The sequence below is a fragment of the Haemaphysalis longicornis genome, unplaced genomic scaffold, assembly GCF_048455015.1.
Source record: "Haemaphysalis longicornis isolate Haplotype H1 unplaced genomic scaffold, Haemaphysalis longicornis Haplotype H1 scaffold_3, whole genome shotgun sequence".
Lineage (NCBI taxonomy): Eukaryota > Metazoa > Arthropoda > Arachnida > Ixodida > Ixodidae > Haemaphysalis > Haemaphysalis longicornis.
The window spans coordinates 131,337,866-131,362,024 of record NW_027526335.1 but is presented as its reverse complement, the minus strand read 5'-3'; the positions used below and the strand labels follow the sequence as shown (position 1 = coordinate 131,362,024).

The 24,159-nt window shown below is 46.3% G+C and overlaps 1 protein-coding gene across 1 annotated transcript in view; it reads right to left on the bottom strand.

Moving 5' to 3' along the window:
• Positions 1-24,159, bottom strand: part of Rk (G-protein coupled receptor rickets) — a 188,281-nt gene that overhangs the window by 6,698 nt on the left and 157,424 nt on the right. The window contains exons 3-14 of the mRNA XM_077704149.1: positions 17,110-17,181; positions 13,663-13,734; positions 11,751-11,897; positions 10,985-11,056; positions 10,081-10,152; positions 9,915-9,983; positions 8,927-9,070; positions 6,876-7,016; positions 3,044-3,109; positions 2,029-2,172; positions 1,665-1,736; positions 1,023-1,321 (exon numbers count right to left, since the gene is read on the bottom strand). Coding sequence (XP_077560275.1) covers positions 1,023-1,321; positions 1,665-1,736; positions 2,029-2,172; positions 3,044-3,109; positions 6,876-7,016; positions 8,927-9,070; positions 9,915-9,983; positions 10,081-10,152; positions 10,985-11,056; positions 11,751-11,897; positions 13,663-13,734; positions 17,110-17,181 — 1,370 coding nt within the window. The remainder of the gene's footprint in view (positions 1-1,022; positions 1,322-1,664; positions 1,737-2,028; positions 2,173-3,043; positions 3,110-6,875; positions 7,017-8,926; positions 9,071-9,914; positions 9,984-10,080; positions 10,153-10,984; positions 11,057-11,750; positions 11,898-13,662; positions 13,735-17,109; positions 17,182-24,159) is intronic.

Here is a 24,159-nt window from a genome sequence, read left to right as displayed (position 1 = left end):
GTACTAGTATTTGTAATGATTTGTACCAATTTCCTGAGAGCTTTTACTGTTCGCCCGCAACGTGGCGTACTTCGTGCAAGATCCAAATGAAAACGAACAAACAAACAAACTGTCGCTGTAAAATGTGCGAACACCTCCGATTTTCGTAGCGGTCCGGTCAAATTGACAATGGCCTACACCCACGTATTGGCAGAATGCCGGATTCTCATATCTCTCTGAGAGGAAGCTGTACAAGGTTGCGAAATAAAAATGACATGCCCGCACACCACCTCGACCTGTTCAATGTTCAATCACATATACACATTTTTTTTCTATCTGGAAGCACTACTGGCACCGTGGGAGTTACGCTTGCCTTAACGTTCATCTTAAGCGCAGAAAAAAACAGGAACACAGTACCTGTGTCCCTGTTTTTTTCTGCGCTTAAGATGAACGTTATGGAATACCAACTAGCCCGAACGCAAGCCCTGCTTGCCTTAAAAGAGTGAAACATGCCCCCGTCCAGCGCGATCCGTCGATACACGCAGCTACAACGAATGTAAACATGCAATGGTGTACCACGGGAAGCAGAAATTTAAAATCCACCTGAAATGCCGCCGAAAGGCTACAAAGGAATGCTATACCGCTGTCTTACAGAAAGTTGGCGCCTGAAGAAAAACTCTCCCGGGTGCAAGATTGGAACCCGGGACCACCGCCTAGGACAGTCGCTCTACCAACTGATCTGACAATAGCATGAGAGCGAAGTGATCAACAACTAGGAGTGAGGGGCCAGTGTCAATATGCCGGTTTAGGGAAGCTCCCAAGGTGAAGTAAGTTTCTGCGGAGGGAAAATTTAATATCCACCTAAAATCCACTTTTGCAGCCGTTGGGCTGCATTTAAAGTAAATGTCAATTTTTGCCTTTGCAGGACATTACTCCCTTAAACCAGTCGATTAATGTTTTACCACTTGTGTGTATTGGAGGGCTAAGGGATGCAAAGGGGTGATAGTTGGTGACAACCGCGAGGCCACCTAGAGTTCACATACCGGGGAACACGTCGACGCCCGAGGCATTGCTCAGACTGCTCCACTTCTCCATGTCGATGTCGTCTTTCTTAAGCCACAGCACGGCGTCCTTGACCACGGGCGCGTCCGACGAGCTGCCAGCCGCGGCCTGCAGGTAGGCGCAGCAGTGGTACGAGTAGGACAGGTACAGCTTCTGGATGCGCGGGAAGGCCTCCGGAGGAGGGAAGCTGCGCAGGTGCCGGTTGCCGGACGTCACCAGCCGGTGCAGGCCCCGAAGGCCCCGGTACGGCATCGCCGGGAATGCGTTGTCCGCCAGGTTTCTGCATGGACGAGAGGACGAGGCAAGATGAGTTACCCACATGTGGCTCGTTGTCTGTGCCAGAAGTGCCACCATACTGTTTCACCCCTAAGCAAGAGACGCGGTGTTTTATAGGGCAATGGAGCCCGCCACATTGCAAGCGTCTACGACACACGGAAAGAGTGAAGGCAGCTTTGTAGGCTTTAATTTGCTTTCAAATGTCTGCATCAACCAGGGACGCCTCCACTTCTTACAGTAACACGGTGAGTTTCTGGTGGCACGCGGATTCGAAAAAAGTGCCTCCCGCATGTGCTGCGAGTGCTGCACTTGAGAGCAGTCGCTGCGGTTGGTGTCCTGATACTTACAAGTCTTGAAGCTTCCCAGTGGGTACAAATGAATCTGGGTGAATCTCCCGGATGCTGTTCTTCTGCAGCGCCCTGAAAGGAGAAGCCGGGATATGCTGTTGTAAGGTACCGTCGCATGCTCGCACCCCAGACTTTTCTACAGACCACATGATCGACACAGGCAAGAATTCTAAGTACACATTATTTATTCAGGCAGTTTTTGTGACAGAGCCGTTCCTGGCACTAGTGCATCAAGGCTTTAAGGCGAGTGGGTACCGCCGAGAATCCTTTTCTGGTATTCTTAAGGGCACAACCATACTCTAAGAACATGATCAAGAGCTTGGTGTTAAAAAAAATACCACGGGAAAACTATCTGGCCACTTACAGCACTTGCAGAGCAGCGAGTCCGTGGAATGCGGTGTCCCCGATGCGCTTGATGAGGTTGTTTCCCAGGTTAAGATCCCGGAGCTTCTTGAGGGAATGAAATGGAGAGTCGTCCAGTGATTCTATTCTGTTGTATGTCAAGTCCCTGAAGAAACGAAGCCGGAACAATTGGTGCAGACTCAAAAAGCGAATATCAAGTCAGACACAATTATGTAGAACTGGAAGAGTAGACTTTCAGACGGATTCCTGTTTTTTTTTTTTTTGCGCTAAATTATGCAGCGCATTGATGAACTATACTACCACTTGTTGTGATTTACACAGGTCCCAACCATGAAAACGTAGGCTAGCTTATCAGAGAAATGGAGGACGACTGGATGCTGAACCATGACTACTCAAGTTACTCAAACTTTGCTGAAAAGAGTATCACTAAAATAGGATGACTGCACTCAAAGAATTAAGGTAGGCACTGAAACCACGTTACTACAGTAAAACCTCTGTAGTAATAGTAGTATTAAGGGCACGTTGCAGTAACTCGGCAATGTGCCCGATCCTATAGTGTGTCATCCAATACATGTCACACTGTACCTTACAGAAAACGGGATATAATGATGTCTCTAGTCTAACACTAGCATAAATGAATACACTTAATAAACTTCTGAATATATTTCTGAAATTTAGTTATATTTACGTTCGTTACGAGCACCGCTACGCTTGCACCACCGAGCTTCAGCCAACTAGATGGGAGCAGCCACCTCCGATCAGTTGAACTTCAGCCTACGGATAGCAAGATAAGATTTTATCTAGAATACAGCCTCCGGAAAGTTTACATGGTTCATTACAAATAAGTAATTATGCCTTCCATCACCAAGTGCACGACTCCATTTGTCTCGTGTTCGACATTTGAGGGGTGAATAAACCCGCATACAAAAACCACGTATATAACACGCCAGCAAATGGTCCCATTCTCAAGGCTGTTCAATAGCGTAGCGTGCCAACCGGCGGTGAAGCCAACTTACAGTATGAGCAGCTCCGAGCAGTCGGTGAGATTTGGAACCTTAGTGAGATGATTGGACATGAGGTAGCTGCAAAGATGAAAAAGACAAGTGGGAAGCAGATAACACAATGTTATAGGTAGTATAGGGATAGGTAACTTGCCCAGCTCACCACTCTGTTACAGTAATAAAAATTGCCTTTATGTGTTTCTCCTCTTGTACAAAATGTAATTATTTTCAGCAACCGCAGGACACATTAGATTGCTACTCCGCGTGCGCGCTTTGAAGTAACAAGCGAGGGTAGCTTGTACTTGTACTAAGCGAATATTAAAAACAATGTGAAAGGGTATACGTCAAGTTCTTCGGGAAATTTGTTTACATTTGTTTACATGTTTACCACAAACTCGGGTGAAACACCATGTCCACGTTACACTTTTAACATTTTTTCGTCTCAATTACCATGGTTTTAAGCCCCAAGATACTCGGCTAACAGCAGCGTCAGTCCGAGATTCCCCGACGAAACGCCTACGCCCCCACTACCACGCATGGCCCCAATAACTACATCATGTTCATCTTGCACGGCGTGAAAAAGCCGGAACACAAGAGTTAGAAACAGATACCACGAACGCTTACTCCTTGTCTTCCGTCTTTTCCACATTGTGCAATATGAGCTTATTCCGGCTGTCCTAAACTTCAGCCTTGATTCAACTACGTCATGGTCTATCGACCCATACCAGGCCTTAATCTTGCCCCATGCATCGACTTCTCACAAAAGGCTTAGTGATGTCACGCAAAATCTCGCAGCAGGAATTCCTAAGCCAATCTTTAAGTACGGGCCCACCGTGACCTCATTGCAGTTAGTACGCCTAGCGAAAATAACGCCTGAACCCTTAGCCGCATCTGCGTAGTTCAACACGGCTCTACCAAAGTCGAACTTCCCCCGTATTTGAATCCCCCGCCCGACACCAGCCGAGGAGTCATCCTCGGCCTAGACCTGGGAACCACGAACGAGAACCTCGCGGACCTCCCCGCCACAAACAAGCCTGGCGTCCTCACCTCACGTAGGCTGGTCCGAACCAACGCCAGCCCTCGTTACACTCTAAAGCCCACGCGTACACTTCGTTGTAAAAGCAGGCAGCTTGATACACAGCTTCCGCCAATTTCGAAGAAGCGCCCAATTTCTTCAGCTGTGCGGAGAAGCCTGCCACCGGCAGGTGGTATGCCCGCACACCGACCAACACCGACTGTCCCCAACACCTGATTGCAACCTCGTGCTGTGCTTAGTCCCAAAGTTTCTGCCCAGGCCACAGACTTAGCAACCGCTAGCCGGGTTCCAGACACCGCAACAAAGGAGGCAAGACCCACCGAAGCGGTGAGTTGTTCTCAGGCCATTTCTGAATACTCCCACTGCTCAACTTTACCCTCCCCTCCTCTCAACGGAACCTACTGTTCGTGCACACAACGCACCTGTCGTGCTTCCCTTTTCGTCCACCATCAGTCAAAGCACGATTCTTTCGAGCTCATAGAATCCCTCGAACTACAATCACGTTCTCTCACTCACGGCCACTTCTGCCCGCACCTAGTTCACATTCAAGCTACAGAACAACTTGAGCTGTCCCCTCCCCCCAGCTCCTCCTCCACCACCCGCCATTTTTTTTAAATTGCGATAGCATGCCCTTTGGCATAAGGTTCTACAGGTACAAGTTGGCACCCATTTCCCGGAAGAAGTCCAGAAGACAGCGGTGGTGGGGCCCCCACAGCCATCGCTGAAAATCGGGGGGTCTCCCAGGATGCAGGCCTGTGCACACACCCGATGCTTTACCTACTCGGCTTCTTGGGAGGCTGTATTCGAAGGTTCGGTCCCCACTTTTATTGAATGTCTCTCCCCACTTTTCTTGCTCTTGAGAGCATCTCAAAACTTTTTATTTACACATAAAAAAGGCAAACTTCTTTTCCTATGCCCTTGTTCCTTCGACAACAAGACCTTTAAGTGCAATAAAATGCTTTGTTTTTCAAAAGACCCGGCTGCCTACTATACTCCTTTTTTACATTTATGGTAGCCACTAGAAAAGCAGCAATGTATCTAAAACTGCACGCAGACTGAATTTTATCCTTAGAAAAGCAAGAAGTGCGTATACCTAAAGAATGCGCTCAGTATACAACAACTATAGGGCAGCCTGCCGCAGCGATAACAGGAAATCCTGAAAAACGACTTGTTTATTTGATAATCCATACGCCAGCCCGTATCCACGTTGTTTTGATCTTCGTAAATCGAAAATAAAACAAAACACTGCCTTTCATACAAGGCCAAGTTTTAGCCCGTAGGAGAAGACACGTCGCCAAGGCTTCGTCACTCCAGGGCAGGAAATCTTGACAAATGACTCCATTTCTTTGATAATCCAAACACGAAGACACAAATGAACGTTGTCTTCCTGCTCTACGGCTGTATAAAGGCCTACCCTCCATCTATGATCCGGGTGGCATCAAGTGCACAGCGATCTACAATAATCAAAGCGGATATTGCTCTCTACCCATTTTTTATCGTTGCTTTAAAATCTTCGTTCTGATCACTTACTTCTACTCTCTCTTAGTGCTCGCCTTTCCTTCGTTGGAACCACTTTCACGACGAGAATGGGGGCTTTAACGTTGTATCCGCATCTTCTTCTCCGGCGGAGTTGGCCCTCGACAAGATTAGCTTCCGATTCGCTGCGCTCGGTGAATCCATTTAAACGTTGAATGCTATCTTTCTAGCGACAGCACCAAGTTCTGTGCAATCGATATCAGAGGGTGAAGCTCCCGTAGGCGTTCGGAAGTGGAACACTTAACTGAAAGTTAGTTTGAACCCGCTAATCGCTCTTTATTGCGTTTAGCTACGCACGTATGTATTAACGCATGTTGTATGTATGTGCGTATGTGTGTTCTAAAATATGAGCGTTTATATGGTCTGTCATGGCACTTATTGAATTACAATTGTTCACAATATGTAACTGAATAATGTTTCCTCAGCACATAAGTATTTACAAGGGAATCAAAGGATGTCGTCGACAGTTTGCGTCCCCGAGAGGATAGGGCCTGTTGGTGACTGCTGTACGAAAGTTATATTTTATCAGCACTACTTGCTACAAAACTTCAGCGAAAGTCACGGATGGAGGCTACCACGAGTGGGGAAGAAGCTCGTTCTGATCGCAGTTATTAAGGTGCATATATCTTGTCTTGTACAAGGCACGAAATTATGGCTTAGAGTGGCTTTGCGGGCTACGTAATGATGACCGCTGTGCGTAACCCATTTTTCATGTTTGCTTAAACTTTGGGCATGACGACGCGCACATCTTTTCGAAGTGTTCCCGCAAACGCGACAACAGCTTTAAATTTATGGCGCAGTTGGAAAGGCAGAAAATGCACTTAATAAGACTGAAAAAGCATCGACTGCAGTATGTAAAGCCCACATTCAGTGGCAGCGTGTGATGCTGCCATAATCCCCGTCATCAGAGCTTGTTATAGCCATGCCAGCTTCCAATAAATTTTGGTTGAAAAAAAAAAAAACGCTGGCGCACAATAAATTTTTATTCTTTGGGATTGCGGATTGTCTGTTGAGGCAAAATTCCGATATCGCTCACCGAAAAGGTTTCGTTCTTGTTATCTTCCCCTTTTTCTCCTGCCGGAGCATCAAAGCTGTGATGGTATAGCAAGAACCCACGAAAGCAACTTCGGCGGCTCATAAAGCTCAGTTTATTTAACAAGCCGATTATATGCCCTGCAACCTCAATACGTTTCGTTCAGACCACCCTCCCTGATGCGGCGCTCTCTCTACTCGCACTCAGTAAAGACGTGGCAAAGCAGTAGGAGGGAGACTCACAGTATCTTGAGCTTAGGCAGAGCCCGGCACAGGTCGGCCGGCACGGAGCTCAAGCGTGCTCTGCTCAGGCGAATCTGCTCCAGCGAGTGCGTGCCGTTCAGGTCCGGGAAGTGCTGCAGTCCGCGTGCCTCCTTCACGAGTCTGCGGTCGAGAGGAGGAGGGCAAAGCGAGGAAGAAGGGGGAAGAAGAGGGGAGGTGAGGGGTGTCGGCTTGTTTGTGTTAGCATTCCAAGCTAGGAGTCTCCGTAGGTCGTCTTCACCACAGTGCTGAAGAATGACCAAACGAAGTGACCCCGAATTCGGCAAATGGCGAAGCCCAACGTATGATTTGACTTAAAGGGACCCTCCAACACTTTCTCCAACTTTTTTTGTAATCTTAAATGCTTGCAGAACGTAGCCACCCAACACATCCAGTACTTGGATTAGGGGGTCGCAAAGTACCTCAGCCAAAAATTCTTGTTCTATGCCCATCATGCGTGCTCTATGCCCTCTATGCTCCATGCTCTATGCTCAATGCTCTATGCCCAACTTGGAAACCCTCTCAAAGCATTTTTCTGTCTTTTCCGGTCTTGACGTTCTACGACTGCCCGAATTACGTCACTGAGGCCATGTAGCGGCTGTTGGCCGGTTTTCCTTCAGTTGCAGCAATGAACGCTTTTCGATAGCAACTTTGCAAATAAAGCCACAAAAACAAAGCAGAAAAGGAAGACGTAGCTGCTGCGACGAGAAAATCACGCATTGCTGCTCCGTGGTCGCGATAACTATAGCTTTCGCAGTGGTTCCAGGCGCGAAGGAAAGAGTAAGAGCGCTTATCGAAAGTGTTGCAGGGTCCATTTAAAGAAGTGCATCAGCGAAGGGACAACATTCAAGGCGTGACTGTCGTTTTGCATTGCGCAATGTCCCTGCGCAGGGACCCTTTTTTATTCAAATTGAATGCTCGGCCACGTCATTCGTCGAATTTGCAAACTAGGTAACTGCGATTGGTCATGATGAAGCATTGCGGTGAAGACACCCTACCCAGACTTGAGTAAATACAATTTCATTGCAAACTGCGTATTTACTCAAAAGAATGAGCAAAAATCAATCATACTTTCGGTAGATCAGAGTCAGAATCATTACGCGAAAACTGCGGACAGCCTCACTACTCACCCGCCACGTTACCGAGTGAATTGTAAAGTTTTCGTATTTTTTTATAAACAAAACGTATGATTTAAAATTTAACCATTCCTTTCGATGCATCCGACGGAAAGTTTTGGACAACACGTGACGTTTACATCGGAACCACAGATCCGCTTCTGTTAGCGGCATCAATGGTCGAGGGAGAAGTAATTGGAGAGTTTGAGCACTACGTATGTTCCGTTTGTTCCGTAGTTACCGTGTTGACCGGGACCCGACTGTGACTGCGCGCGCAGGAACGACTAGGATGCACACCACAGCGTAACGAATGCGCGGGCACGGCGAGGACCGGCCGCGGAACTAATCCTCCCTACTGCGACGATGGCTCAAGTGCCCAGACGGGTCCCGTTAACACGGTAAACACGGAACATACGGAGCATATGCAGTGCTAAAACTCTGTATTATCAGAGACTCTGCGCATGCGGCGTGTTCCGTACATTCCGTATGTACCGTTCGTACCAGGGGACCCAACTGCGCATGCGCGCGCGGGCACAGCGAGGAGGGCCGCACCCCACCGCAACGAATTCGCGCGCATGGCGAGGCGGGAGCGGCCTGTCAACGGAACTTATGCACCCCACCGGAACGAATGCACACGTGCCCAGTCGGGTCGCGGTGCATACGGTACACACAGAACGTACGGAACACACGGTATGCTAAAACTCTCTATTGTTACCAATCTGCGAAGTGTAACCAACGTAACTTCACGTGCATCGCGGTAAGTAAGTCGTCCTCTCCCTTTTAGGAACCCATGTTCCAAAAGATCCCTACGTGGCGTTGGAGGTCCGAATCACCGCATGAATACACAAAGTCGAGCGTTTCAATGCAGCAAAGTAACGGCAGCATGCGCCTGCAGGCAGTGGGCCACTAATTACTTACAATCTCTTGAGATATGGCAACCGGGAAAATGTCTTCCTGTCAAACGACTCCAGTGGATTGTTGGCCAGTTCGAGAAGGGTGAGACCACCGTTGCTCCTAAAGGAGTCCTCGCCGAGGAAACGGATCTGGTTGTCGGATATAATCCTGCAAATGAGATGTGTTCGGTCAAGACAGTCGATGCCGCAAAATATTTTTACTCTCCGTGGGAGAACAAAGAGCAAATTTTAAGGTGTGATCTAGCAGCAAAGCTTGCGCGGGTGCATATCAATCCCGTGTTTTTCAAAATTATAATTAAACTCAGCCCGTATAAAGGTACGATGCTTAACGGCATAGCATAGGGCATCCCAGGTATTTTCCAATACGGGTATAGGCGTTCGAAAATTGTAGGGATCGAATAAAAATTGGAATAAACCACCAAGTCTCTTCACTACTCTTTTTTCTCGATTCCCTTGGTCTGGTAGTATACAATGAATGCCACTGCCAATGCCCACATGACCAGCATACCCGGAAGCATGAATAGGGTTTTGCGATACTGAGTATTTCTGTTGTACGATGGCCCAACCTATGGTTCAAAAGTTTATAGAACAGCGCTAACGAGTCATTCGAGACTGATGAATATTTATCATTGTTGTCCCATTTTATCCCCTATTTATTTCCCGTGTTTATTACATCTAGTGCTAGGACCTTCTTTGTCTGCTAATATTATATTACAACTTATGTTTTCTATCAGTAGGTGTTGCGTACTTGATTACAGTTATTCTGGTCAGTCGGTAACGAGCCCGCTCCCGTGCTAGTAAGGACCTGGGTTTGGAGTGTATTAGAAAAGCAAACATGCAAAATTAAAAAAAAAAAGGTACGATTCTCTGCGCACGTCCCTGGCTCAGAAACTTGTACACTGTATTTAAAAAGCCAACCCGCAGCGATGTCACGCTAAATTATTGCACGGATGTCAGGAACGATGGAAATGGGTATGACGCAGCCATCTTACAGTTCTTTAAGCATAGGCAGTGAGGACAGCGCGGTGGGCAAATGAGTCAGCTTGTTGTGGCTTAGGTCTCTGAAAAAAAAAAGGCAGTTGAAATAGTTAGTCGAACGTCGTTTTCGTAAACCGTAAAAGCGCAGTGACAGATCAGAACATATTATTCTCCACTTACATCGCCTGCAATGACCTCAAGCCATGAAATGCGCGCGGATCAATGTAGCTGATATGGTTCTTCCGCAGGATTCTGCAAGAGAGCGAGAAAGTCCCATCAAGGGTATAAATATGAAAGCATCTTTGTAACGTTGAAACGAATCCTTCACAATCATAATCGCCATCATCATCATCATCATCATTTAACTTAGGTTCACTCAGGACGAAGGCCGTGCCCACTGACCTCCACCCGCTTCAGTCCTGCGTTGCTCGAGTCAATTCTGTGCCCCGGAATTTCCTTATTTTGTCTCTCCACCGAGTTAGTGCCTTTCCCTTCTTCTATACCCGTATCTGGGTATCCACTTTGTTAATCTGGTGGTCCACCGATTGTCTTTTCGTCTCACTATCACTTTTCAGTAGATATAACAGATAAGCTCACGTTTGCAAGGAGCCAGTAAACGTTAAATATTGAGTGTATTACAAAAAAAAACTAATGCATTTGTTATATTTGTATTGAATGTGGGTGGTAGGAGTTTTGGTCACATTTGAACGAAATCGCCTCTTTTAGAACAAAGACATATGGCGAAGTGCGCGCTTCAAGCCAACGTATTAGGTTTTACGGCAGCGTTGTATCTAACAGAGAGGAAACCAACTTTATCAACCAAAGTGTGGTCTGAACCGCTTGTCACATGCCTCAAAGGTAGGGACAGGGAACGTGCGTAAGTAAATCCACAAGTAATATATTTTGTAAAAGACAAGCTCTCACCTTCACCCCTCACTACGTGCGTCATGTGCTTCCAAGATGTAATCGCATCACATGACTTACATGCAGCAAAAAGAGTGACATGCATCGCACACCGGGCTTAATTAAACGAATTCTCGGTGAATGTTCAACCGATATCTACATGCCTGAATGCACGACTTACAGGACTTCAAGTTTTGATGAATTGCCGAATGCATATGGCTTCAACGTCTTGATGAAATTCTCCCCCAAACCCCTGGAAAAGAGAACGCAAAACAGTAAACAAAAATCAACAATGAAGGCACGAAGAAAATGAGCCACAGCGCTCTTTCGCAGTTTTTTCTTAAACATTTTGTCAAGCTTCCTCTATTCTATGACAGGCCCAAATGTCCGCCATCTAAGGTCAATGCCCTTGGCGGTACTCGTTAACCGACACGGTTCAGAATCACTGTTGCCAAGCGTCCTGTTTTCTAAAGCTCTTCTAACATAGCCAGGAACCCACCACCATAACCTCCATCGACTTCTTCGGTTGACGTTGATGTTGCAAATTGAATGCTGCTAATAGCAAACAGTTTTACACCAGTAAACACGCTGTCAAACAAACAAATGATTGCGACGAGAAGTCCGCATATGTTCGAACTCCAAGGTGACAGTTAAACTGCTTTCTTTCTTCGCTTCTTCAATTTAAAAAAGGTTCGGAGTAAGTGGAGCTCGCATAACTGCGCGAAGACTGGAAGTATAATTCTCACAAATATCAGCTTTAAAAATCAAAACAGCCGTGATTACGCATTATGATGCAGTTGTTTACGACTGACTACAAGAACGCGCAGCTTTTATGTTCGCTTTTAGCTGGAGTGAACTTCTACATCACGCAGAGGCAGGTGTATTTTATATCCACGTCATATGAGCACTAGAACCGAAAGTTATAACACAAACTTGCAAGCCCTTACAGCGCTTCCAGTCCTGGCAGTGACTGAAGGCATCCCAATGGCACTTGGGACAGCTGGTTGCTGTCCAGCCACACCTTGCGCAGCCTGCGGTGGAAGGACGGCTCCTCGGAGGGACGAACCTCGGTAAGCCGGTTCTTGTTCAGGTGCCTGCATTCGTGGAGTTTCGCGGAAAAGGGGCGTCTACCTACGTTTGTATCTCTCTACATGAAGCTCATGTGATTTGTGGGCGTCCTGATTATGGTTGCTACAAAAAGTTGGCTTTCTTTTATTGTATGAAATCTTGCCGTGAAGCATCCTCTACAGGCCTTCACGTGATCGTTTACAGTACACCCGACGGACAACGCTATAATCACTATAATCGCTATAATCCCCATGATTGCTATAAGTAATCACTATAAGGTAACCACGTGGTTCAGAGTATCCGCCACGCACTCAGTTGACAATTCAAGCAGCCCACGGTGAAATTTTGGCGACTGACGATGACCACCCTACAGTTTCATCTAGCTATTCCGGCTGCGTGGAGGCATCAAACAATGCATGCATCGTAGTGAAGCTGAACCTCCGGATTACCTTCAGGCTTAAAAAGCTAGATAGCCGCCCATCATTTTAAAGGGGCTATCGCTGTCGCTTTTTGTAGTATCACTCTAATAAAGAAGCAGCGTGTTTCATTCATCTTAACTTGATACACGGCAAGCCCGTGCACTTATCCACGTCTTCGGTGGGCTAAAGCTAACAACTTCCGGAGAAAAAGATATTTATTCAGGCATCGATACATCACAGTGTTGTGAATTTGTCTTTTCTTTCGGACATTTTCCGGTCATCTCTAATTTTCACTTTTTTATTGAATTCTATTTCTTGTTTGGTAGAATACTACACTGCTGCCTTAACAAGCGGAGTGGACGGTGCTATGTCGGACCGGGTGACACCGAAATGTGGAACAAGCAAGTTGACGGGGAATACTTTAGCTGGCTTGCTTAATATTTCGGCGCCAGAAAAAAATTACTTCGGTCCAATACCCGACCTGGCATACTTCAGTGGTTCGAAAGTTTGGAATTTACTTCTCATGCATAGCCTCAAATTGGCAAAATATATAGGGACAGCACTAGAATCTTACTACACAGTTCGAAACATATCTCACTTGATTTCACCACAACGCGCCGTAATTGCAATAATCGCAATTAAAGGCGCCAACAAAAATTCGGGTTGCGCTGCAGCATCTAACAGCACAAGCACAAAGTCCTACAGTGCTGGATATTAGATCTTGCATTATAAATATTTAATGCAAGATATTGCGGTACTTGCCGCACAAACCACGCCGAAAGAAGAACTTCTTGAGACGTGGTTTGTCCAATGCTCTTCCTTGTACGCAGCGATATCGTTCTTTTAGGCACGCTGTCGCAAAGAAGACGCCCAAGATTTCTTAACGCGTGTGAGTAAAAAACTAATAGAACCGGTAGCTTTCTGAACATTAGAGTTTTCAAATAGTGGCCCCCGAAGAAGCGGGTCATATTTGTAAACGACAAAGCAGTGCCCCATGCACAACATTACAATCTTCATTTCTGCAAGAGAATAGTTTTCTTAGTGCATATTTTATTTCTACCAAAAATTAGCCTAATAGACTACTTTTCAGTAAACGGTCATAATGGTACAGCTTTATTTATTTTATTTATTTTATTCTATGTTATATTGTTTATTTTATTTTTGTACTTTATTTAAAAACGCGATTTAAACGTACGTCAGAAACCTGCTTTACACACTTCTGTTAAAAATACTTCCACAAAGTTGAAAAGACTTTCGTGCTCATTTTAAATCAGGCTGAGCGGGCTCCTATGCACATACGCATAACTGTTCACGGGGAGACATCCCAGTTTCGACCCAGTGGCCAAGAAAGAAAAGGTATCAGAGTTCTTACAAGGTTTCCAAGACCGGCAGTCTTCTAAGAGCTTGCCATGGCACCTCGGTGAAGTTGTTGCCTTCCAGTGATCTGCGGATGTCGAGAAAAAATGTTAAAAACGCATTAGAAAACCACAAACAAGAAAGAAACCAGCTGAGCACACGCAGCCGTTCATTCATTCATAGTCTCAGGAATTTCGCATTCACGTGTTTGCTGGGAGAACAGAGCGAAGGTAAGCTCGGAAAACACTGATCTAGTTTTGTCGCGAGAAAGGTTGAGCGCATGGCCAAACGGCGAGGACGACAAATTGATCAAGAGTCTAGTTCTGCGAAGAATAGCAGCCATTTGCCTCCTGCTGACACGAGCAACGTCTGTTCCCATCATTCCATTGCGTAAAACACAGCCAAACAAAAGGAGACACTTGCATGCGATGACATTCCATACTATATTGGGCCGTCTATCTAGCGACTATAGCTGTCACCAGAAACATCGGTAACCACGCGTTACCAGAGAGACGGATGGGGCAAACGAAACGTGCCATAACCGACGAACGGGCGCAAGCAAACACCACCACGCCTCGCCGCTAGTTCTACGCCGATGTAGATCTATGGCAGCTATCAACCGGCTCCTAGTCATAAGACGGGAGCAACGACACCTGATAAAATGCAACCAAAATGACAAGGAGGACATAAAAGATGGACGCGTAGCAGCGAGAAGATAAAGGAAGCGGGGCTCTGGGCGCAATAGGGAATTCATTGCCAGACACGAGCAATAGGGGCTGCGTCGTAGAAATGGCGACAAAGAAACAAAAAAAAAGATTGGGTATGGAGAGGCCCAATAAGACGAACTGAGCCGCCGCTCGTCGCCTCTTCAGGATTGCGGGGCCCGTCGAAGAATGGCGAAGGCGGGTCAACGCAACCATTACTTGCCGGAGCGGTTTTGTATCAACAGAGCACCGCTTTCGCGCCAATGGAGAAGCCACTCACGTTAAATTGGATTCGCTTTGTTAACAGCGCGCTCCGAATTGCCCCTTTAATAGGAACACTTAATGACGAAGAAAGAGAAGTTGGTGGCAAGAAGAGGAAACGCAGTTACGTTCCGAATGGAGGGAAAAGAAGTCCTGGATAACGGCAGCGGGGCATGCTAGGCGCTAACAGACGGGAAGGGCGCCGGAGCAAACGTACGAGCAAAAAGAATAGTAAGAAAAGTTCATCCAGAAAGAGGCGCAGTTGCTGCACGGTCGCACTGTATCCTAGTTAGCGTTAACTACAGTCAGAGGGTCTTACCCTAATTGAGATTTACGCTTGCACGGGGTGTTGCATCCTTAACCCACTCGGGTGCCTTCAAAGAGAATGCAACTTCGCTATTAGTAAAGTTGTCTCGTCTGGTCTTTATTTTAAGAGCTTCGTCTTTTTTTTTTTTTTCGTTCTTCGGGGCTAGCACGCTTAAAGTTTCTAGCTAAAAGTATTAACTGAGTGAAGCATCACAATTCCGTATATGACGGACTTTAAATTTGCAAACTATCAACTAACTCAAACGTGCATGCCCTTGACGAATTATGAGCAACTTCTTCAAACTTCAATAAAAAGACAAGTTTAAGCCGCTTGAAGTAAAAAGTAAACAAATTGGGAGGCCGGGAAAACTTTCAGCCAGGCTGGTTGCTAGACTTTTATAACTTTGGTGGACACACTGCAGGTCCTGTCTTCAGGGTCTGCCCTTTCTGGTGTTTTCGGTGGAGAATGCCTTTATTAGTACCCAAGTTAGCCTTCAAATCTTTGTCCGTGCGTGCGTGCTTGCGTGAACAGTTGGAACACGAGTTGCAAAAAATTAGTTTTAAAATATACTTTTCAGTTAGCAGTGAGGATCGAATCCCCTCCCCTCTCCGTGGACTCTTAAGAGGGAACCATAATGGTTTGGCCGCAAGTTCCTTTCTTGTGTGAACGGATGTCGATAACTTCTACACAACTTCCATGCCACTTTGTGTACAACGAAAATAATAATGAAGCGTGCTTCGTATAAGTTCCTTTGAATGGGAGCGAAAACGCTAAATTCAGGCTGTTGCTAGATAAATCTTGAGGTTAACCAAGCGTCTGAAATGCCTAGACATGCCCAAGCAGAGGACTGGCCAAGAAAAGGGCCAAGCCCAGTCCGTTGCTAGAGAGACTTAAGAGGGACTCACCTGATCCCATTCTATGGTGCTTACGAATTCATGACCCACGGGCTTAAAAAGTATCATGTAGCGATACGAAAAGTTTTACAAAATCACATAATGGCCTAGTTTGCTTTGTTTAAAAATATGCTTGTTCTTTACTGAAGTAAAAAATAAACAAAAAGCGCATTTTGGTTTATTCACTTTTCACTAGATGGCGCTAGCTGTCTACCAAGCAATAGTTTTATTTTTTATTTGCCCGCTAACCTACAGTTAAGCAATCTGTACCCATAGAGGTAATACTACTGCCACTCTGTACCCGTACTCTGAAGTCAGTGGGCGTACTCCGCAGTCTAGCACAGTGTTAGATACACGCGCAGAGGTACATGGGTACATGCTGGCGGAAGCCGAGAGTTCTTACCGTGTATGTGGCTTTCTTTTTGGCCTGCGCCCCATGTAAGTTGCATTCTGCCAACGACAACTGCTGACTAGGGATGATGTGTGAGCGGCCACGTACGTACTATTTGATAAGTAGTCCCCGTGGCGCTCAAGATATCAGGAAGTAAAAGGGCGCTCTCTGCTATCCTCATTTGTGATGGGAGCGAGCAGTGCCGGTCGATTTCTACCTCGTACCCGTCCGTGGCAGTCCGTGGTCACAGTGCGGACAGCGCAAAGCGTGATTAATGCCTGCATGGCTCCCAAGAGACTTCCTTCCCGGGAGCACCCGTCGGCGGACAATCACGAATGAAGACCACAAACGCTTGGTATTCTCACATCAGTTGGAGATACGCGGGTGGCAGCACTGATGGGCCCGAACGCGCTGTTATAGGAAGAGCAGAAGGTGTTGCTGTGCGGGGGCTGAGGGATGCCACGGCCCACGTCTTCGCGAATGATCTCTTGAGATATATTTATAGAAACACCCCAAAAGAAGCGGCGGCGACGTTGATTGTAGTGTCAGTACTCTTGGCATTGTCGGTGGGTATTTTTGCGATTAACGTTTCTGCGATTTTTATAAGACTTTTGCTTTTCCGTAAGACGATTCCTCTCATAACAAGGCTTTATGTCCGAGCGACAAGCTCTTATTTCCCAGCAAATTATTCATTTTTCTCAGAGCTGAATAAGGAGTCACAGTCAGTTCTATCCCCACAGTGGTGGAATTGTTGACGCGCAGGAGACTTTAACCGCTTTTCTTTGACTGGTAGATAAATTAGCTCCCAAACTGTTTCGGGAACCTTGCAGTTTTAGTTGAGCATAAAGGTGCATGACCCATGATGCTTTCGAAAGCACTTCTCCGAATACCAAGCAGGGGTACTCACAGGAACGTGACGTTTTCCACACCCTTGAAAGCGTCCTCCGGAAGCCACTCCAAGCCATTGTGCTCTAGGCGCCTGGAGGAAGCAAAGTACACAAACCAGGACATCTTTTAGTTTGGACACTGTACACGCAACGCGGTCTGGTTTAAAATATGCGAATTATAAGCGCAACGCATCGATGACAATTCGAGTTTCCACAAGAAACTTTCTACCTGTTTCTGAGCATTGATATCATTATCCTTTTATCAGCACAAATGACGCAGATAAATTTAATCATTGGGAAAAGAAAGACAAACGGAAGTCTTGAGACAGGCGCTCAGGCAGCAACGCTGCGACCGGAGACGGTGATGAGAAAGGCGAAAAGTGAGGAGTTCATTGTATCGAGGGGGGCGAATAACCAACAAATTTATTTATTTTTTGTCCAGAGAAGAAGCCTTATATTGATAACGTGAATTCTAAAATATAAATATTACGAGTTAATGAGCGCTGCCTTTCACTGGTTCTCACGTGGTCATGTTATGCTTGACATAACTTTGCTGACAACGTTAGTAACGTGCCTATAAGGTATTCCGATCTGTTGGTCCAATACGCTGATTAAAGTGCCTTCTACCTCCTGGAAACAATTATGCATTCGCTTGGATCATTCTTATCTCCTTTAGCGCCGTTTAGTATAGATAAACTGCAAGAGAACTGATTCAGATAGGCTTTTTTTTTACTTCAAAATAAGTTTTCATAAATTGCATTTTGTTCCACGTCCGTCTTGACACCAACTAGTTTCGGGCCATAAATTCCAGTATTGCTAGAGATTTTTTCTAGCTGTCCTGTTTACGATATAATTTAAGACGACTTTACTTCATTTTCCAACAAATATTTGTATAGGGAGCGTCATATAGCCTCCGTCCCAATTGGCTAGTTGGGAGTGGACCCAGAACAACTTTTGCAGTCCGGACAATTAGTAAACAGATAATATTTTTGTGTAATGCTTAGCCTTCTTTAAACGAATGATCCCAGCAGTTTATACTTTCGAGCATCAACGCGACTAAATGGGCGTTCTTTTCTGTTAGAACCATGATGTTTTCCGTTTTCTTTCTTTTTTTTTTAGCGGTTGCGGTTAAGACACTAGATGTTATTATTGCTTGCATTAATTTTCTTGCCACTCTTGCTTGCTGTTATCATGTTCTTTTTCTCTTGTCTCACTGACTTGTTGCTGTATTATATATCAAGTTTTTGTAAAACTTCTGTTGTTATTTTTGGATTATCTGCTCTTCTTGGCCCCCTTACCCAATGCCCTGCAGGGCCTGTAAGGTACTTTAAATAAATAAATAAATAAATAAATAAATAAATAAATAAATAAATAAATATTCTTGTGCTGATGTAAAGTAATCTGTGTTGCTTTATTTTGTTTTATCCGTGTGATATGTTCATACAATAACAACTTCTAGGTAAGTAATGAATAATGAAGAAATGAATGAAATGAACCAGCAGCTTCACACAAGGGGACCAAACCCCTTCTCTGTTTCGCGAACTATACGGGTTGGCGCGTCTCCGCTCCAATCTCTTCCTTTTTGCCCGCGCTGCCCTTTTATCACCTAAACCTCACTTTCCCTCACTCTTAACAAAAAATAGCGTAAAAGGGTAGTCACGGCTGAATTGACTAACTCCTTACGGAGTTTACTTACCCCCCAATACGGTACTTAGGTCCTGCCACTAAGTGTGGAACCGTAGTCTAGACCGTGCCTTAGTAACTGCTGCTTGTTTGATACTAAAATTCACTGACAGCAACAAAATTCTATGAATTGTTGAACGTAACAGCTACAGCACTTTTCCCACTCCAAATCACGATTAAAAAGATTTTGCCAATCCGCATGCTGACTTGTATATGCTCACGTTGAAATGCATAATTCTAAAATTATCGCTAAAATATTTTATTTCTGCGACAAGTCTATCAGAGGACTTTCCGCTGCTGGCTATAAAAGCAAGAAGTGTAGATGTATTTCTAAGCTAAGTTGTGCTCGGTTCCCTTGTGCATTTCTTTGGTTGTCTTGCTCAATTTATTTGTTTGTTGTCTAAGTGTGATATATGCGTGTTGAATGTGTCTATGTCGCGCTGAACGCTCAGCCGATACACGTTGTCGTGCGTAGCTAAAACTGGATTATGCAGGGCCAGTTAGTAAAATTCACTAAGTACCTAGTTTATACTGGGACAAGTAACTCATTAGTGTTCTGTTAGTAAGTGCCACGACCTTTTTTAAAAGAGTGCTGTGTAGGACAGCAAACCGGTGTCTACACCTGGTTAACCTCCTGGTATTTCCATTGGTTTTTAGATGCGACGCATCTCTTGCTCTGAGGCATGTCCCTCCTGCGTCGGCGTCGGCGTCGACGGCGTCCGCAAGCCACCTGCGCATGCGCGCCTCTCCTCCGCTCTTCTCTCTGACAGGCTGTGCACAACACTCTCACTCCGTCTCATTATCATAAACAACAGCTGCGTGCGCGCACTTCGCTCGCTTTGCGCGCATGCGCGACTCTCCTCCGCTGTCTCCTCTCCTTCAGGCGCTGTGAAAATTGCCCCCATCGTCCGGCGTATGAGAACACCCGCATGTGATGGAAAGGAATCCTACGCGTTCACAACACGTTTCACCCGATTTAGAGAATCAACCCAATGGAAACGCCAATTGAACCCCGAGATGCGTCGCATCACACCAGGGTTCCCTCGCGGGGAGATGGGGGTAATTTTCTACTTTACCCCTCCTTCTCCCCTTTCAGGCGGGTCACGGCCAGGCAAACCATTTATTTGTCTGGTGTTTACAATATAGTTTATTGTAAACGTTGAGTGTCACATGTAACTCACCCCAACCCCTCTTACCTTTTCCCACACAGGCCACCGAGTAATACTTATCCTAATAAAGCTCTTGATTTTTTTATTACTACTACTACTACTTTGGCGTGCTTATGTGTATGTAGGTTAACACTACGCTTAGGGGTGGCAGGAAAAAGGGATTCCACCGCAGTTCATAACTGCTACTCGGAGTTGCGATTACAACACTCAACTCCTGGCCGTCCAGCTGGTGACGGAGGCCCTGGATAACCAGAGGCCTGAAAGTGACCCATCAGATGGGTTACGAGTAAGCCCTGGCTAGGGCCGCTCGGTCACGACGTGAGATTCCACGTCCCCAAACAGCCGGTGTCTAATAAAGTTGTTTCTCTCTCTCTCTCTCTTGATCGAGCCCTTCTTGTTCATCTAATTATTGTGCCCTCCACTTTGCGTTATACCTTCCACTGTGCCACTAGTATCGCGTCAAGCTCCCAAGAAGTGCCTCCGTTGCGTTTAAAGACATTCGATGCCAGCTAGCCATTGCTGTTTTGTTTTCCATCTGTACCCTCATTATGAAATCACGCATACACACAAATAAAACGCACGCCAGGGAAAAATAACGGCGCCAGATGCGAGTTCAGACAGTATTCTCCAGCATTTTTTAGCAAGTTATTGTCGGCAGGCCGCCGAGCAGCGCGTCCACTGTACGGTACACGTCTCCGATTATGAATGAACAAAAAAAAAAGAAACGCAGTGATCAAAGCTGTCTTGTTTCACATCTTCATCTCTAATCCTCAAATCGAGAGACAAAAAAAATCCAATGAAGCTACGCTGGTGAAAAACAGTGAGTCGGGCGACGTTCTAACTTTTTGACAGCGGAAGCGCCAAAATAAGACTTATTACGCGGTGACAGTGCCGGGCCATGCGTAAGAAGTAAGGCCCTCTTCCCTACTGCTTCTATGCCTTCCTCTGCTATTTTTTCCTATGCTGGTCGTACGTCTTTCGGTTCTCAATGCACTTCATTTCTACGCGCCTATCTCCAGAGTAAGCCAAACAACTGCACAAAGATACACAACAGCGAAGTATAGCGAGCAGCGAGTCACGGCAAGTGCTATCTGGAGACAAAGGCGCGACGACGAGGGGGAAAGGATGGGATGGCTGAGGCAGTCGGCAGGACAGAAGCCCGACTTCCGCCTCAGCCGTGAACGGACAGGATGCGGCGACGAGGGAAGGACGCAGAATCGACAGGGGGACTCCGGGGGGTCCTCGACCTGATGGGAATTGAGACAAACGGTTGTTTGCGACGTGTCAAATGGCAGCCTGCGCGCGGCGGTGGTCACACATGCCCCTCTCGCTCTCTTTCTCTCTTTCTCTCTGCTCTCTGCCACCCCATCTCCCTTCCTCTCTTTCTCTTTCTTCCTGTTCTGCTAGAAGCAGAACGAGATGACCAAGTGGGCCTCGTTAAAAAAAAGAACGAAAGGTGCGAAGCAATGCGAACGGCCCGGACAATCCGTTATCGTAGCACTGCAATTTCCCCTTCTTTCGCCTTAGATCAACAGGAAGCGAGATGACAGTGAAAAGGAACACGGCCCGCGGAAAGCAAGAAAAACACAGCGGCCTTGCGGCTATCTTGTGCCGTGCCGTGCATACCAATACAAAGGAACGGAAGAGAAAACGGCACGCGGAAGGAAGCGAATAGTAATCCCCTTTTCGGGCACTTACTACCCTTATTTTATTCGTAGCGGTGGATGCTGGAGGAAGCAACGCAGAAAGAGTAGGAGGGGAAAGAGGTTCGCGTAGAGAGAGGCGGACAATTCAACTGGGCGCGAAAAGCCAACACGTATAGACCGCGAAACCCACTGTTTTGCGCCCGGAGCCAATCGACGGTGGAGAAACAGCCGGGGGGGTGATTGACCAAATGCATTTGCCCTGTCTTCGGGATTGCGTATTTCCGGGTTTAACACGTACCTCGCGTACGGAATGCTCGTCTGGTGAAATGGCTGCCTATGGATATTGCTGTTTCCAAAGTTTTTTGCCCCTAATCTCTATTTAAATTTAGCCGTTTGTACCCTATACCTGGCGCATGAACCCGAGGGTTAAAATAATCAATTTCAGGTGCCGCCAGTTTCGACCACGCATTCGGTGAGCGGAGGCTGTACAGATATTTCGCTCGAAGCTGTTCGTGCCGATTTCCTTTTCTTCTGGCAGCAAACTGAGGGGCGACGGCTCCTCTGTTTTACTAAGGCCATTAGCAAAACATTCAGGCAGCTCTTCGATCAGTTTCCTGTTACTTCATCCTGCCTTAAGTACCGGATTTGCCTCGCCATAGTCAGATTGATGAAGCTGGAATAAATACGTTTTGCTGCCATTCGTATCGACGCTGACAGCTCGACGTTTCAATATCGGTTTCTTAGATCATGAGGGTAAATCATTAAGTTCCTGCGGTCCAGTCATCATTACTCAAATGATTTTTTTCTGGAAATTTTTCAATTCGTTTATAAAGATATCTAACGCCACCTTATACCCTGGATTATGCAAGTTCAAGGGTTTATTTCTTGCGTTCTTTCTTGGTTTCTTCCACCACAATTACACGTGCGGTGAGTACTTTAGATAAAGCAAGTCAAATAACTTGCGCCTTTTTTCTTCTGTCCGAAGATCTGAAAATTGTCGCTGTAAACGTGTCAAGTAATTTTATCACGTGGAAGAAGGAAGTACAGTAAACTCTTTTTAAAACAAACTCACTTTATACGAATTCTAGCTTTAATCGAGGTTTTTGATGGCCTCGACTCCAGTTCACGGATAGCATACACCCGCTTATAACAAAATGTCGCTTATATCGACGCCATCTTCTTGTCCCGCGGGCTTCGTTGTAACGAAAATTCGCTGCATTCCAACAACCTAAGCATTCATTAAAGGAGCCATGGAGACAAAACACAAGTTTGTGTTATTCGAAAGATTTCGTGTCTTATAGTGCCCCGAGCGTTTTCCCGAATCCAAACGATGCTTTATTCACTGAGAACTTAATTAATTTAGGTTAAGATTTTGATTTTCCCGCTAAATCGTGCGTTTTCGTGGTCTGCAGTGACATCACAGGGCCTTGTTTACCGTTAGTGAACCTAGATGGCGCCACCACACCGCGGCAAGCCGTTTTCTGCCTTTCGTTTGTTTGTGAACGTATTTGTACCTGGCTTGTTTTGTTAATGGAGACAATCGCCTCGTGAAACATGGTGTTCGCTCGACAAATACGGTCACGTAAGACATCGTCGCTTGCGTCAATTGGCCAGTGTCGTCTGAAACAACCCCAATCCCCGCAGTCCAGTGCAGCTAAACCAAGCATAGTGCGCGCAGTACAAACCGCAGGACGCATCGGTACTTCTATGTTTACGTGTGCTTTCATAACTTCCACTGTTTGTCCCACCATTCTTCGGACTTTAAAAATAATGTGCCCTAAATTCGGAAAGCTCTGCCTAACTTGCGTTTGCTTTTTCCGCCCTCCGCCAATCGCGGAGCTATCTGGTATGACATCATAGGTTCTGTTGCGGGAAATGAGCTAGTGGGTCGCATGGCCATTCCCTTTTTTCCTAATTGTGTAGCTTATTTGAGCGAAGTTTACGTTAAAAGTAGTGTCAGCATGATTCTAACGAGGCAATCTTTTGAATGAACCAAACTTGTGTTTTCTCTTCATGGCTCCTTTATTTAAGACCTAGGACTCCTGAGAAGCAACTGAGAATCAAATACGCCTAGCGACGTGGAGAACAGAAACGATCCTCCAAGCAGCCTCATTTATTACCGCATGAACACTAGGTGGGGTATATCGGCAAAATCCCTGCCTCGCTCCGTCAACAGAGCTGGCGACAGAAGAGCACAGAACGGAAATGGAGAGGAGAGAGCGCGTTGATGAGCTGCCTCCAAGAGTGGAGAGGGGGACGTCGCCAAGGGAACGTCAGTCGAAGCGCTTCTCCTTCCGGCACTTCCCAATTCGCCAGCCTTCCCTCGGGCTCCGGCTTGGGCAGTGCCGCCACCGCGCTCCACACCGCTGATGACAACGTCGAACTGCTATTACTTGCTCAGGGTAACGTCAATTCCAGGTGGCGGCGATGGCATTCGAGCACGTGTTTCCGCTTCTCGTCGCCGTTCGTCATCGTTGATGTATACTGTGAAATGGAATGTGCAGCCGAGTAGGCGTAAAAAGAGTACGTATTGTGTTCGACAGCGGCTGCCGAAACTTCTGGGATGCTTACT